Source organism: Nansenia antarctica, assembly GCF_963989245.1.
Source record: "Nansenia antarctica genome assembly, chromosome: 12".
Taxonomy (NCBI): Eukaryota; Metazoa; Chordata; class Actinopteri; order Argentiniformes; family Microstomatidae; genus Nansenia; species Nansenia antarctica.
Window position 1 is genome coordinate 6,854,036 of NC_137682.1, and position 17,119 is coordinate 6,871,154.

General features: G+C 45.1%; 1 protein-coding gene across 1 annotated transcript in view; it reads left to right on the forward strand.

The window, feature by feature from the left end:
• Positions 1 to 11,814, forward strand: part of tnk2b (tyrosine kinase, non-receptor, 2b) — a gene marked incomplete at both ends in the record, with an annotated part of 29,535 nt that extends 17,721 nt beyond the window's left edge. Inside the window, 12 exons of the mRNA XM_080543228.1 lie at positions 543 to 791; positions 1,995 to 2,147; positions 3,144 to 3,427; positions 3,547 to 3,673; positions 3,839 to 3,985; positions 4,546 to 4,640; positions 5,733 to 5,927; positions 7,030 to 7,121; positions 9,077 to 10,608; positions 11,176 to 11,271; positions 11,457 to 11,584; positions 11,808 to 11,814. Coding sequence (XP_080399354.1) covers positions 543 to 791; positions 1,995 to 2,147; positions 3,144 to 3,427; positions 3,547 to 3,673; positions 3,839 to 3,985; positions 4,546 to 4,640; positions 5,733 to 5,927; positions 7,030 to 7,121; positions 9,077 to 10,608; positions 11,176 to 11,271; positions 11,457 to 11,584; positions 11,808 to 11,814 — 3,105 coding nt within the window. The remainder of the gene's footprint in view (positions 1 to 542; positions 792 to 1,994; positions 2,148 to 3,143; positions 3,428 to 3,546; positions 3,674 to 3,838; positions 3,986 to 4,545; positions 4,641 to 5,732; positions 5,928 to 7,029; positions 7,122 to 9,076; positions 10,609 to 11,175; positions 11,272 to 11,456; positions 11,585 to 11,807) is intronic.
• Positions 11,815 to 17,119: the final 5,305 nt, after the last annotated feature.

The window sequence follows — 17,119 nt, forward strand, 5'->3', positions numbered from 1 at the left end:
TACAGGGGCGTAGCCAGTTCATTTTCAGGAGGGAGACACAAGGGGAGACAACATTTCAATAGGGGGGGCCAGCCAAAAGCGACCCAAAATATTTTTTTGGGGTCAAGAATGAAGGCAACCACCCACCTCTCTCCTCAACATTTAGACTACTAAGTGGAAACAATTACTTTTCTTAAATAGTACAGTTAGGCTACACAGTGTATTTATGTCTTCATAGTGTTTTTGTTGGCTACTCTTTCACCTTGTAAGCAAGGTGCATTAACTTTTCATTTTGCATTGCCAACATAAAAATTCTTGTTTAGGATTGGACACCAATCATAAAGTCATATAAAGCAGTTGCAATGTATTGTGGAAGAATAACACTATTTACAGCGCTGTCAATTTATAAATATTGCAATATGTATTACTATTATTTTTTAATAATCAATTCGTGAACATTTTTCAGATCACAGACATTTCTGCCGATATTGACTTTCTTTTTTTAATGAAAAACAGATATTTTCAGAAACTGCAGGTTTCTCACCCGCTCTCCCCTCTGTCAGGTGTTCAGTGGGAAGCGCCTGGACGGTGGAGACTTCCAGCAGAGCGTCCCGGTCTCCTCCTTCTGTAAGCTGTCCCCCACGGCCGCCCCTGGGGAGGGCCTCCTGTCCCCCCCGCCCGGCCAACCTGGGGAGCAGCAGGCCCTCACCTGCCTGATCAGTGAGAAGGACCTGGCCCTGTTTGAGAAGCTCGGAGACGGCTCTTTTGGCGTGGTCAAAAGAGGAGAGTGGTTCACACCTGCTGGGAAAGTGGTGAGAATCGAACCGGGAACCCTGCGGTTACATGGTCAACGCTCAGCGTGTTATGCCACCAAGCGCCCCAGAGAGAACAATTTGTTTGGTTGTTGTTTCAGGTATAGAAGTGGGAAAGAGTTAGAGAAAGTGGGAGACAGAGAGAGACAGAGAGAGAGGTGTTCTATTTGCCCTGCTATTGCATGTTGGACATCAGCTGCTTTCAATTTCAAACACCTGGTCATGAACCAGACGCAGGAAGAGAAAGGAAAAGGGGAGGGAGAGAGAGAGAGAGAGAAGGACAGGAATTTACCAGATATTGAATCCGGTGAATAGTATCGCAGTACAGTATGATGTATCTTTGAGCCTCTTGATGTGATTATATTAGTCTATGACGTCAAAAGGAAATGCTTCAACATCTTTGCTGGACCTAACTCAATCAAGTTTCAATCAAGTTTAGAGAAACATATAGGGCACATTGGCGAGGGAAAACTCCCTCAGAGGAAAAAACCTTGAGAGGAACCAGACTCGAGGGGGACCCATTGTCCTCTGACTGACGAGGTGCTGAACAGCAAACTAATGTGGAATGTGTTGCTCAGGGGTCTATAGTGAAGGGCAGTGTTCTGATGGGACCCGGGTGGGGCAGCAAGGTCCAGGATATAGGGTGGAGAAGACACAGCCTGGACGGATTCAGGAACTGGAGTCTAGTTATGAGGGGCTAAAAATGTATTTTTGAATGATGACAGAATGTGTCATCAGACCATCGTCTAGTTCGCCTTCAAATAACTCTTACAGAATTTCCACTTGGACGGGGTTACTGGAAATGTAACCAAAACCTTTTGAATAATTGACAACTGACTTCTTCTTCATAATATAGGTACAGCTGATCCTCTTACTAGGTGTGTTTCCATAAAACATTCTGATTCGCATTTCGAGGTGATTCGCATCAGTTTGAGATGATTCGCATGAGACATTGTGTTGTGAACCAAATGATGTCTACTGCATACTTTGATTTGTATGCTGAAGAAAATACACTAAGAATAATTGACACATCAAAAAAGACTAGTACGGTAGTCCCTCAACAATTGACTGTATGGGGAGTACTATAGTCCAACCAGTTTTTTGCCTGTATGTGCAGACTAGTAAGGTATGGATTATGAATTGACGTGATGACAACATGTTGATATGTTTTCATACATCCCTTGTTGTTCCTCTGTCCTCTAGTTGAACGTAGCAGTGAAGTGTCTGAAGACGGACGTCCTGACCCAGCCGGATGCTCTGGACGACTTCATCTGCGAGGTCAACACCATGCACTCTCTGGACCACCAGAACCTCATCCGGCTCTTCGGAGTGGTGCTCACACACCCCATGAAGATGGTACAACTAGGCACACACACACACACACACACACACACACACATACATACACACACTCATAAGTAACACACTCAGGCAGCTTCCTGCCCACGTAAATAATGTCAGTGCCAGAAATGTCTAGGCACTCTTGTCGAGACTGGAGGGTGGAAGGAAGGGAGGGAGGGAGGGAGACAGTGGACCAAAATAACATGCACTTTGTTATTTTCGTCTCTGCTTTACCTTCTAGAATAGATTATATTTTTCCTCTAGGTTATTTTGGATTGACGGGATCAAGCCTTGTGTTTGTGTAATTTGCTTTCACACTAGTTTCTTTGGTCTTTTTTGACCCAGTAATGTCACTACTACACTATTATTCCTTACTTTAAACATGTATTTCTCTCTTCCCAACTCTTCTCTTTGTCCAATCTCTGACTCTTCTTTTTCTTTTCCCTCCTCAACACCCCCCTCTCCCACCATCATCACCCCCCTCTCCCACCATCATCACCCTCCTCTCCCTCCATCATCACCCCCCTCTCCCACCATCATCACCCCCCTCTCCCACCATCATCACCCTCCTCTCCCTCCATCATCACCCCCCTCTCCCACCATCATCACCCCCCTCTCTCCCACCATCATCACCCCCCTCTCCCACCATCATCACCCCCCTCTCCCATCATCATCACCCCCCTCTCCCACCATCATCACCCCCCTCTCCCACCATCATCACCCCCCTCTCCCACCATCATCACCCCCCTCTCCCACCATCATCACCCCCCTCTCCCATCATCATCACCCCCCTCTCCCACCATCATCACCCCCCTCTCCCACCATCATCACCCCCCTCTCCCACCATCATCACCCCCCTCTCCCACCATCATCACCCTCCTCTCCCTCCATCATCACCGCCCTCTCCCTCCATCATCACCCCCCTCTCCCACCATCATCACCCCCCTCTCCCACCATCACCCCCCCCCTCTCCCACCATCATCACCCCCCTCTCCCTCCATCATCCTCCAGGTCACAGAGCTGGCTCCTCTCGGCTCCCTCCTGGAGCGTCTGCGTTGCGTGCGTCCGCAGGGCCCGGTGCTGATCCACACGCTGTGCCAGTACGCCGTGCAGGTGGCCTGCGGCATGGCCTACCTGGAGCAGCGGCGGTTCATCCACCGGGACCTGGCGGCCCGCAACATCCTGCTGGCCTCCGCCCAGAAGGTCAAGATCGGGGACTTTGGCCTGATGAGGGCTCTGCCCAACAACCACGAGCACTACGTGATGCAGGAGCACCGCAAGGTGCCCTTCGCCTGGTGAGTGTGTGTGTGTGTGTGTGTGTGTGTGTGTGTGTGTGTGTGTGTGTGTGTGTGTGTGTGTGTGTGTTTGTGTGGCATTGTGCATTGATCACTTGGTTTGGTGTCTCCTGCTGTAGGTGTGCTCCAGAAAGCCTGAAGACGCGGACGTTCTCCCACGCCACAGACACCTGGATGTTCGGAGTGACTCTGTGGGAGATGTGCACCCACGGCCAGGAGCCATGGCTAGGCCTCAACGGCAGCCAGGTAAACACACACACACACACACACACTCAGTACATACAATACTGTGCACATACACAAACCTTTAACACTTGAACACTCTTGGATTGAAGGCTGGGTTGAAGTATACTGCTGTAGCTCCCACACGGAGAAGTCATCTAGTGACGTTATCGTTTCTCTGTGATTTAGATCCTGCATAAGATAGACAAAGAGGGTGAGCGTCTGCCTAAACCAGAGGACTGTCCTCAGGACATCTACAACGTCATGCTGCAGTGCTGGGCCCAAAAACCTGACGACAGGCCCAGCTTCATCGCCCTCAGGGAGTTCCTGTTAGAGGTGTGTGTGTGTGTGTGGTGTGTGTTTTGTGTTTTGTGTGTGAGTGATCGGACTGTGTACTGTATGTTTGTTTAGGGATGCAGCTCATTTACTGCTCAACTTCAAAATCCCCCCCTTCTAACCTGGCAACGTTAACCTCGTGTTTTGGGACCTCTGAATTGTGTTCTCTGTAAATGGACCTACGGCACCACCTAGTGGATTCCTCCCTCAGCTAGTGATGGCTTTTACGGGTCGTCTTGTGCCGTACTTTTGGAGTGCAATGTTTCGTGATCTTAGAATGATAAGGTTCTATATCCGTTTAGGGTAGTTCAGAGATATTGAGCGTCAACGTTTTTACATTCCATTATGTTTTGTGAGATGAAACCTTTGTATTTTATTAATTACTAACTCAAAAATGTCAACATTTTAAAAATAACACCACAAAGGCATTAATAAACACCTAACGGATCAGATTATGTAAAAAACTCAATTCTGACAAAAATGGAGATAGAACCTTATAATTCTAACGTCACGGTTTGTTAAAAGTGCTCATTTGAGGTTCCTGCATGTCTCCTCTGCAGACGATGCCTACCGACATGTGCGCCCTTCAGGACTTTGAGGAGGCCGATAAGCTTCAGATTCTGGTCAACGATGTCATCACCATCATCGAGGGCAGGTGTGCATACAACAAGTTATTTTTTCTGAGTGGGGCAGTCCCACTCATATTTTTGCTTTTATTGACAGAGACAGTAGAGATTTAGACAGGGTGAGTGAGAGAGAGAGAAGGGATGACATGCAGGATATGTCCGCGGCCTGAATCGAACCGGGAACCCTGCGGTTACATGGTCGACGCTTAACTCACTACACCACCTAAGCGCCCCCACATACAACCGTTTTAAACCAGTGGTCAACAATCATTCGATCATGATAGACCAGTCAACCTTCAAAGCATTATTGTAGTCTTTTGTGATAGACTGGAAATGCTTTGAAGGTTGACTGGTCTAATCGAGTCAACCTTTCAAATCATTTCCAGTCTATCACAAAATGATAATACTTCTGGAATATTCTAAAATGTCAGCACTGTGCGGAGTGTGCGGATCGGGGAGCGTGCATCTCGCACTATGTGGAGCGTGCAGATTGCACAGCAAGGCGGCACTCTTATGCCAAGGCATGCTTCATTGCATTGTGTAACCCCCCCTGACCAATCAGAAAGCAAGATACGAGATCCTTGCCACCCAACTGAGGTTGGTGGAACTTGTTTTGACAGGCAGGTCAATGTCAACGCAGCCTCCACAATTCACATTTCATTTGCTAAATGAGTCCAAAGATTCCAAAACATTAATTCAAGGCTTGTGAGGGGGACAGGCCATAAAGTGAATACAGTTTCCACACATCAGAGAGAGTGATTTAAAAAAATTGTAAAGCACAAAACTTTTTATTAAAAAACAAAGATGAACCGGAAATTCAGTTGTATGATAGTGGTCTATTGCAAACTAAAGCTGTTAAGTTAAAGGTGTCACTGATGTCAAAGGTTACAGCTCCAAGTGGCGGTGAGGTCTGGAAAAATATTGACAAGGTCTTTAAAAAGTCTTAGAAAGGTATTGAAATTAACCTCAAGATTCCTGTATATACCCTGAGTAGGTAACATAGACACGGCTGTTCTAGTGTCAACTGTCACTTAGATCCAACTGTCACTTTCAAATTAACCTCAAGATTCCTGTATATACCCTGTCATTTGACTGTGTGGCCCTCTGCTCCCTCCCCTCAGGGCAGAGAACTACTGGTGGCGGGGCCAGAACAAGCGCTCGCTGAAGGTAGGCCAGTTCCCCCGGAACGTGGTGACCTCAGTGGCGGGCCTCTCTGCGCACGACATCAGCAGACCCCTCAAACACAGCTTCATCCACACAGGCCACGGAGACACAGACCCCCACCGCTGCTGGGGGTTCCCCGACAGGATCGACGAGTAAGTGCCGCCGCTTACACTTAACTCTTACTTTTATTCTCCTGCTTCATACATCGACTCCATGTCCTTTTTTTTTTTTCACAGCCATCACACTGTTATAGTTTCATTTTATTGGATAGAAATAGTGAAGAACGACAGGAAAGCAAGAGGGGGTATCTCAGTAGGCATGACCCGAATTCAAACCCATGCCAACATGGGTATGTGTGAACTGAAGGCCGTGGTGTAAGGGGAAGGATTCTCCTCACACCACCAAGATATATGTAAACATCACCGAACTGCAGCTCTGGCAGCGACTTCGCTGTTTTTAGTGATTGAAATACTGCGGCGGGTGTTGTATATGGATCGCAAGTGTCCAAAATGTGTGTTTCCACTATGTTTTGCCCTCCAGGGCTCTGCGCCAGTCACGTGACTGAAAACGATGAATTGCCTTGTGTTTGTTTACCTCTTGGAATGAAGGATGCATTTTAAAAGCAGTTGAACAGAGTTGGTTTTCTCACCACTGGAGGGTAGTCAAGTAACATTTATATATTTTCAAGTCAGCTGAAACTCAACAAGTCAGGACCATGACTGAATAAACTGATGTGAAACTTGGGGCAGGAGGCATCTGTGAGCCAGGGCTAGGCCTGATTTATGGTTAGCCTTGGGTAACAAACAAATCCTACGCATGGAGAGTCCATTTATCTCTCTTTCTTTCTTCTCTTTCTCTCTCCCTCCCTCTCTCTCTCTTTCTCTCTCTCCCTCTCTCTCTCTGTCTCTCTCTCCCTCTCCCTGTCTCTCTCTCTCCTCTCTCTCTCCTTCTCTCTCTCTCTCCCTCCTCTCTCTCTCCTTCTCTCTCTCTCTCCCTCCCTCTCTCTCCTTCTCTCTCTCTCTTTATCTGTCTCTCTCTCCCTCTCTCTCCTTCTCTCTCTCTCTTTCTCTCTCCTTGTCTCTTTCTCTCTCTCTCTCCTTGTCTCTTTCTCTCTCTCTCTCTCTCCTTGTCTCTCTCTCTCTCTCTCCTTGTCTCTTTCTCTCTCTCTCTCTCTCTCTCTCTCTCTCTCTCTCTCTCTCTCTCTCCTTGTCTCTCTCTCTCTCTCTCTCCTTGTCTCTCTCTCTCTCTCGCCAGTCTGTACCTGGGAAATCCCATGGACCCTCCAGATGTTTTGGGACAGGACCAGAACTCTGCCCGGCCCACTCAGCTACCAGGACGAGCAAAAAGTGAGTACTTTACTTTGCTTTTATTTATTTGTATAGCATTTATTAAGACAGCAGTCACAAAGTGCTTCACAGTACATTTGGTAGAATATTGCATAACACAGCAAATAAACAGACAGCGTAATTCATTAAAAGGAAACAAGCACTTCACACAAGCATGATAGAAGCACAAGCATGATAAAAGCACAAGCATGATTAAAATTAATGAATGATAAAATGATAAAGTCAATGCACATATCAGAAGTAAAAAGAGAAAACAACTTATAAAAATGCCATCCTATATAAGTGGGTTTTTAAACGTTTTTTAAAAAGTGGTCCGGACCCAGCTAACCTGACAGTGAGGGGGAGATACAGTATGTAGATACTCTACTACATAATAGAGTAGACCCATATCAAAGGCTCAACTCTCCTAAAGAGCAAGGAAATGCCTCCAGAATGGTTCTTTTCTTTTTGTTCGCGATTTCCCTCTCATACATGTCGAAACATACTTCAGTCGAATCAAATTGACCAAATTTGACCAAATTGACCAAATTGACCAGATTGACCAAATTGACCAGATTGACCAAATATTCAATCCATGATTTATGCTGTATAAATAAAGTTTGATTGATTGATGCGCATTGCGCGACAGATACATTTTTCCACACAACGACAAACATGTTCCAGTTTTATTCTTTGAACAACAGAATAGCAAACGTTAAATTACCGTACACAGATTAATAACATGTGCATGCCATGTAATGTAAGTGGAGAGGAGATTGATTGGGACTGCAGGAGTTTTCAAACTGTTCGAACTATACTGCCAATCGGGGGAAAACCCAGAGGATGTTGAACAGCTATTTTTGCAAATAGCCCAGGACTGTAGGGACTGAAGACTGAATGAGGTGTGAACACAGCAGGGTGTGGGTTGTGGGGGGAGGAAAAGGTAAATGTCTAATGAAAAGTACATTTACATTTACATTTTTGGCATTTAGCAGACGCCTTATTCCAAAGCGACTTACAATCAATACATTTGAATACTAAGCATGTGAATCAGCAGTCCACCATTCGTTGCAGGAAGAGTACTCTAGCTCGGGCCCGGGGCCACTGATAGAAGGAAAAACCTTCTCCCTATTATCGCCTTCTACTAAACTTTTTTTATTTTTTTTTTATTTTTTACTGGAGAAACTGAGAAACGGTACAAGGGGGGCAGTAGAAGTTCTAGGGACACAGTAGAGGGGAAAGCGGGTGTCTTTAGGAGACGTAGAGGTGAGGGTCGGAAGATGTCTCAGTATCGACACTCTTCCTCTTCTCCTTATCCCAGAACCCTGTTTCTTTCTAGCAACCTCTCTTTTTTCTTTCTCTTCCTCTCCCATTAACAGGTGTGCTGTCTGGTTGCTGTGCATTGAATTAGTAATTGTAACTAACGTCAGGCCTGTGTGACTCTGTGGACTGCCATGATTTTGGAAGTTCATGTTCAAATTCCATCGTTTTTCAATAACTTTTGTTCTCTGGTGGATTGGATTCTTCCTTTTGTGTTCAATACAAAATGCATATGACCTTGTGACCATTATCTGCACATAACAGGTGGACACACTGAGCAGAATTATCCACTGACTGCAAGGAGAACTACAGAAGCAATTGATATACTTACCTACAGGGGGCAGCACTGACGGTCTAAACTAGAGACGCACAATCAGAGGATGTACTACTAAGTAAAGAATGCTCAACTCCTTTCCTCAAGGGCCACAGTCATCTGTTTTCATCTTTAGTTTTTTTTTATTTCGTCAGCAATTTTATCTGGCCAACCAGGTGTATGATCTTCAACCAATCAGTGAAAGTAATCGATTAATTAAGCCCCTGGTAGAAATGGGAAAAACCAACCTAATTGTGTGCCTTGATGACTGGAGTTGACATGAGTTGTAACATTATTTTATTTGTTGCTAAGCTGCGGATTTGTTTGTGTTTGTGTTTTCCAGAGCCGTGCTACGACTCCGTGACTGAAGATGAGGAGCTGACGGCCTCTGGCCTGAAGAGGCTGTCGCTAAGGAAACCAGGCTCTGTCAAGGGTCTGAAACTTAGACCCGCCACCTGGGGGGTCTCTACTTCCAAACAGGGTGGCCGAACCGTGGGCTCGGGCCACACCCCCGTCGAGGTGTCGCTTATCGACTTTGGGGAGGAGTTTCCTCCCCAGGCCACACCCACCCCCTCCCCTGTGGTGGAGCTCCAGGTGCTCTCTTTGGCCAAGCTGGCACTGGAGGCAGATAATATTTTAGACCGTACCCCGCCCCAGAGCCCGTCGCGATCGTTGCCCCGCCCCTTACACCCCACCCCGGTGGTGGACTGGGATGCCCGTCCGTTGCCCCCTCCGCCTGCCTATGATGACGTAGCACAAGACGAGGAGGATATGGAGGTGAGCTCCATCAACAGCATAGAGCAGCAGCAGCAGAAGCAGCAGAGAGGGTGCAGCAGTGAGACCCACACCCCGTCTGAGGACATGCCTGCTGCGGGGGAGGAGGAGGTGGTCACCAGGGGGCCAGAAACAAACAAACCGAGCCTGGAGGACAACCTCTTCCTGCCTTGCAAGCAGAGCCAGGCCTCCACCTACTCCGAGTCGGCGGAAATCTTCCAGGAGCTCCAGCAGGAGTGCATGAGGAGGCTTAACGTCCCTGCCGGAGGCCTCCAGTCCACGTCACCCTCGCCAGGCTCAGGCCTTCAGTACCAGGATGTCCTCCACCGCCAGATCGTCCTCTCCTTCTCCTCCGAGGACAAGCCGCAGATACCTCCGCGTGTCCCTATACCTCCGCGGCCCGTCAAACGGGGGGACTATGCCCGCTGGTCTGGTGACCTGTCCCCAACTCCGACTGCTGAGGATAGCCAGGACCGGCCCCCTCAGATCCCCCCACGGGACCCTCTGTCCCAGCCTGGCTCACGCACACCTAGCCCCATGTGCCTCCAGATGGGCTCCCCCCAGCAGAGGGGCATGAATTGCCCCAGCGCCCCTCCTCCCACCTACGGGTCCTACCTCTCAAACTCACCCGGAAAACTCATGCCCACCACACATAGCTTTGCTTCTGACCCCAAATATGCTGCTCCAAAGGTCATCCAAGCACAAGCCCAGGGAAAGGACCTAGCCAAGGGGCCGTGTATCTTACCCATCGTACGTGACGGCCGAAAGGTCAGCAACACCCACTACTACCTCTTGCCCGAGAGACCCCCTTACCTGGACCGCTACGACCGATTCTTCCAGGAGGCTGAGAGCGTGTCCATTGGTGGCAGCAGTGGGATCTGTGAGGAGAGGAGGCAAGCCAACACGGCCACGGTCAGACCCATGGTCGTGAACCAGCATCAGAACCCAGGGGGAGATCTGAAGGCCAACTTCTCTTCCAACAACAACAGTAGTCTGGGCTTCCGGCCAGGCATGAAGGCGTCTCTCAGCATGCCCAGGGTGAGTTCAGATGGGCTACCTGGCAGGGCGGAGGGAGGAACCTCAGCCGATAGGGTCAAAATGGTGAGTACTGAAAGCTCTGGTTTCTGATCCTTCTTTACATTATGTGTGTTTGTTGTTTTTCACATTTAAGGTTTGATTTAAGGGACATAGACAGATTTTCTTCATTAGGAAAAAAAACACAAAAGGATCTATGAAAGTCCAGTGAAAATAAACTGAGGCAGTCGTGGCATGGATGATGTGCCTTTAGTTCAGGAGTGTAAAAAAAGTTTTTAAAATCTTATGGGACATATTTATGTTGTGCCCTTTGAGTACATTCTTAACCAGAATACCTAAAAATAGATTCAGATGATTCTGTTTTTGACTGATGTTCCTTCCTCAGTACATTGTAATTCACAACCAAATTGTAAACAAACTACTATTGATTTATTACAAACAAACATATATTTGTATATATTACTAAATGTATTTGACAACAAGTCTGTATGCCACTTGGAATTAAAAAGAAAAAGGCCTTTAACTATTGTTGGGTTTCATGTGACTTTGGTTGACAGCAGAGGACTGTATACTGTATATGATTGGTCAAAGACTTCGCAGCATTGATTGGTTTTTTGGCTGTTTGGTGTCCAGGTGCAGGAGGCGGTCCATGGTGTGACTTTAGAAGAGTGTCAGACAGCCCTCCAGAACCACAACTGGAATGTGGAGAAAGCAGTGCATTATCTCAAGGTAAGGGTCTCTATTAAGGACTCTATTTAGTTGGTACAGTCACATGTTTTGAAGCTATTTGAAGACATGGGGTCTACGGCCCACCTTAGGCATAAGCATCCTGTGACTAAGCAACCAAATTGTTGAAGGACTGCACATTTTTTAAAGACTGATGGAGTCCTCTTACTTTGTTTTTTTTTCTGCAGGTGGAGCAGCTCTTCTGTCTTGGACTGAAGACCAGGACAGAGTGTCTGAAAATCTTGGAGATGTACGATTGGAACTTGGAAGTGGCCAGCACTCAGCTTTTAGACTCCTATGGCTCTGTCAGGCAAAGGTACAAGCATCCCTTAACATTACTCTATCCACTACTGATTTAACCACTGTGCTTAGCCCCATCCCCAATCCTGCAAACACTCTCCTTATCAGTTAAGCTTTTGACAGTGAAAAGAAGCCTCAGTCCAGCACCCTGTATAAAAAATATATGTAATTACTAATGTTCACCTAATTTGCGTTGGTATTGCAAGAGTCATAATTCCAAATCTCTCTTCTGATTGCAGAAGGTGACCGACGTCGCTAGACGCAACAGTTGAATCTGTTAAGAACTCTTTCGTCGTCGATCTTTCAAGGGGGGCGGAGTCTGCTCCCGCCCCTCCCTCACCAGAAGCATCCCATTGGAGGACTGGGATTTAGGTGTAGACTGTACAGACTTTCTTAGTACTAGGCTGCTCTAAAGTTAGCTCAGAGCACGAGTATCGCAACCATACTCCTGGAGGCTGGAGGGCCCATAGTGTCTGCTGGTTTCTTTCATCGCACAACACTGAAAGAAAAATATAAATTTTTGGTGCTAGTGTACCTGATTCCATATTGTACTATCACTGCCACAACACACTTAACCAACTCGGTCAGATGGGTCTCTTCAGCCTAACTCACTTAGGTCAGAGTTGAATGTGACTTGAAAACCAGCAGAAACTGCAGCCCTACAGTTACAATGGGTGCTTAAGTCAAAGCACCCTTTACCACCCTACTTTAGAGGACCTTCTCGTGTGTGCTTTGTGGTAGGTTCCTCCTGCTCCTCTGTCTGGAAAAGGGCCTGTTTTTGAAAAGGTCAGCACCTTTCTACTGTGGCTTCCCAATGTCTTCCCAATGTGCTCTACTGCATTTCAGCAGAGGTCAAGGTTTAAGCAGCCAAGAATGAGCAGATGAAGGAGTATAAAACGAGAGAATGAAACAATATGCAGTTGGTCCATGTTTAAGTCAAATATGTTATTGTTTTCTACAGAGATCTATTGGATTTATATGGTGGAGAAAAATGTACTGAGAGAATTTCTATGGATACATTCATTGAAGATATATAGGATATGTATATAAAGGATATATTATATATGTGTGACGGGCTGGTCAAAGGTGGACCAAGTCGGCAAGGTCGGTATGCTTATTTGATTGTCGGTACACCTCAACTCAACTAGCAGAGAAAATCGATGTTAAAACAACGAGTTCACTGCACAGAGGGAGCCGGAACACCAGGGATATGAGTTTCACAGTGCGCAGACAGTTTATTCTTCTTCGCCTCACAGATACACTTTTCACACTCAAAATCAAAATAATAATAATAATGTCCGTAAACAATAATATGCAGAGCCCGAAGCTGGCTCTGCTCGCCGGTTCGTCGACCCTTTCGGTCTCTGCTTCCTGGCGTTACTGGTCGTGACGTTAGAATTATAAGGTTCTATCTCCATTGTGACGTTAGAATTATAAGGTTCTATCTCCATTTTTGTCAAAATTGAGTTTTTTTACATAATCTGATTCATTAGGTGTTTATTAATGCCTGTGTGGTGTTATTTTAAAAATGTTGACATTTTTGAGTTAGTAATTCATAAAATACAAAGGTTCCATCTCACAAAACATAATGGAATGTAAAAACTTTGACACTCAATATCTCTGAACTACCCTAAACTGAGATCAGCCGACGTCAATTACGCCCCCCATCCCCTTCACCAACAGTCCTGCATCCCCCTCTGCAGGCCAGACACGGCATTGCTCCCCACAATCGCCCTGAACCAAAAACAAATAAACAGACTGGTTTCAGACTGTGCTCCACAACAAAGAACATTTCGCTAGCTAGTTAGCTGCTCTGCGTGTTTAACATGTCACAGAATGCTGATAGAACATGAATATGCTAAAAACACTTAACTACACATAACTAGATGATCACGATCCCTAAACATAAACATGACATGTAATCACCAACATTCACCCGAGAACAAAGCTTAACGAAAACAATCCTAGTTTGCCAACAAATTCTATGTTATATCTTGTGGGCTTTTCAACACGTAAACTTTGGTAATATGAACAAACACGAATTCACGGCTGTCAACTTGGTACACCTCTCTCTCCAGCCCGTCACATATACAGTGGCATGCAGAAGTAATGACCAGTGCAGCATTTTTTCTTCTTTTGGCCCTACACTCCAAAATGTTGGATTTTAAATCAAACCGGTTAAAGTTAGAGTCTAGTCTTAGTAGAGATTCTCAGCTTTGTTGATGGTATTTGTGTACATATTGGTTTCACCATTCAGAAATTACCAACGTGTTTATGTTTATGACAAGTTACCCAGGAGAGTGTTCCTGATCAGTGGCATAGTTGTTCTGGGGTTTTTCTTAGTTATTGTGAGCATTCTTCGGTCATCCACTGTTGAAGTATGCCTTGGCCTTTCCAGCCTGTTTGCAATAGGCTAGGTGCACGATCTCCCTACTTCCTGAAAGGCAACTGGTATGAACATATCCTGTCTCACTCTATTGGTTTAATTGATTAATCAGCTGTGCGGTAAACTGTTGGAACACACAGTGCACAGCTGATTAATCAATTAAACCAATAGAGTGAGACAGGATATGTTCATCCCAGTTGCCTTTCAGGAAGTAGGGAGATCGTGCACCTAGCCTATTGCTGAGCTTGCCAGTGCTTAACATTGGATTAAAGCTGATCATCTTTGATTCTTAAATCCAACATTTTGGAGTGTAGAGCCAAAATAAGACAAAATGCTTCACTGTTCCATTGCTTACGCAGGGCAATGTATGTACTATATATACTGCATATATACAGTGATGCTTGAAAGTATGTGAACCCCTTGTGCAATTCATAGATTTTTTGTGTGTGTTAACCATGCCATTTTTATTTAGTCCAGTCTTTTTTATCTGACATAACAGGTCAGGCAGGACCTGAAGCGGGCAGTTCATGCCAGACACCCCTCAAACCTCACTCAATTGGCTCACTTCTGTAATGAGGAGTTGGCAAAAATATCTCAAAACAGATGTCAGAGACTGATTAGTGGCCTCTCGTTTGACTGAAGAGGTTCACATATTTTGCACCTGCACTAATTCCTTTATAATTTAGTTTTTCTACTACACGCATGATTCCCTCGAGTCTAAACCAACATATGGAATTGGTAAATAGAAACCTGTTGTTGTCAGATAAAAAAGATTGGTTCTTGCACAAGGGGTTCACATATTTTCAAGCATCACTGTATATATATACACATACACAGTTCAAATAAGTTAATAAATTAGTATGTATTTGCAGTTTTTTTTCTTTTTAATAATATATGATGGTTTTGAATTGACATTTGCAAAGAGGGATGTATCAGAAAAATGTAACTCACAAGGGTTTATTTTGTTGTCGTTTAGAAGTCAAGTCATTTTTGTTGAAAGTGTGCCTGAGTTCATTGATGGTGCAATGCTTTAGTACAGAGGCGACCCATCCACCTAACAGGTCCCAGAGTGGTACTGGACCCTTCTAGTAAACCTTAGATCAGCAGGACATTTGCAAGTACATTTGCACTGTTTGCGCTGGGTAGGGACGGACTGGGACAGCAAAACGGCTCTGGAACTTTCAAATGACATATCGACCGGCCCACCAGGGATTCTCTCCGTGTTCCAGATGGCCAGTCCACTACTGGCACTAGGCACAGTTGGTTCTTCAAGCACAGCAAGTCTCACACTTAACCTGTGTAGTGAGCATAAATTGGCTTGCTTGCTGCCCCATTCTCCAGTCTTTTTGCTGCCACTGTACCAATTTGGACAGTGTGACTGTGTGTGTTTATATGTGTGTGTGTGTGTGTGTGTGTGTGTGTGTGTGTGTGTGTGTGTGTGTGTGTGTCTTTGTGTGTAAAACCGATACAGTAAATGATGCTTTTCTCCAGAGAGAATCCTTTGCCAAGTAGTAGTGGGTTTGTGTTGATTAGAACACTCCCACGATGTCTGTGAACGCAGTGGACTGTACCATAGATACTTTGGCTGTTCCAAAACCAAACATTTGCTCCCATCACTATTCTTTTGATGACTTGGCCCCCATGCATTCAACATGTCTGATTTGACAGCACCTTCAGATATCCTTTTGGAGGACTAGATGGACCCAGTGTACTGTGTAATCAAGGGTAGTTGTAAGGATGCAAGTTTTTGGTTTGGAATGCAGCTTTTCCTTTTTTGTCTGTATGCAATAAGGCTGCTAGAGTTTATCTGTAAATCTGTAAATGCCATCCAGTCGCGATGAAGAAGATGTTTCCATCACTGATTCCCCTCCCCCCAAAAAAATAAACAGTGTCACATGTTCTTTTGTGACACAGTCTGACACAGACACAAGACTGGCGCGTGGCGACAAGTGTGAATGCTTGGCATGGAGTGTCTCAAAGAGAACTAGGCTGCTGTAGTTGTAGAGGGACTGATGCGACATTGCGTTATTAACACAAACCAACATTCTCCTGTCTTGTTCATGTTTTTTTTAAAGTTCACGTTGTATTGTTCCTTGGTTTTTTGTTTTGTTGTACATTCAACTTGTACATTTCTCCTATGTTGTATACATGCCACCCAGAAAGTGTTTTATTTTGAATGGTTGTATAGTTATTTTGTTCCTCTCCATGGGTGTCAGAATTGTGCAAGAGAAAGTTAGTGCTGTCATTCTCAAAATTCTCAAAAAAATGTATTTTTTATTTAAAAATTAACTATTTTTTCTCTCTCTCGTTATGTCTCATTCTTTTCCCCTCATTTATAACTACACTGAACAAAACGCAACATTTTGTTTTTACAACAACAACAACAAAAATCACACATCAAAAACCTAAGACTTTTTCTATGTACACAGAAGGCCTATTTCTCTCAAATTGTGTTCACACATTTGTTTAAATCTGTGCTAACGAGCACCCCTCCAAGGTGAAGTCATGACCCCGGTGCACCAACATACGTTGGTTGTGTGCTAGGAAATGTAACCTTTGCTAGGGAAAAATATGAATAAATCATTGGGCACATGAGAATGCTCAACAAGAAGTGAACCATACTTTGGAAAAAGTACAATAGAAAAAACACAGCTACAGTCAGTCAGCTAGAACTGTAACAAAGGCAGCAATCCCCCCACTTATCTTATACGCAGTCGGCACTAGCAGCCGTGTATCTGATATCCTACTATATCTGCAGAAAGACAAGAATGACCTTTCAAGTTATGGATAATTTCTCAAGCGTGTCATTGGCATACTTGTTTCGATAATACTTCCTCTCCTTCCATCTAGGTAATTGGGTTTCTGTATCATGGATGTTTTCATTTAAATGTAATTCCTGGAGACACTCTCCCTCGCGCACACATTTTTCATGGGATTGATTTCCATTTACACATATGACAGTGGTACAATGTGGATATTGTCTTCATGTTCAAATGAGCCCTCTATTAACAATTTACAGCTGATATTGTTATTGAAACATCAATGATATTGTACTATGGACCCATGAAAGCCCTCAGGCTGAAACAAATGAGGGGAAGATTCCCCTGGACCTTTTATTATATATTATTATTATATTACGGAGCAGAGCAAAGAAAGCGCTATGCA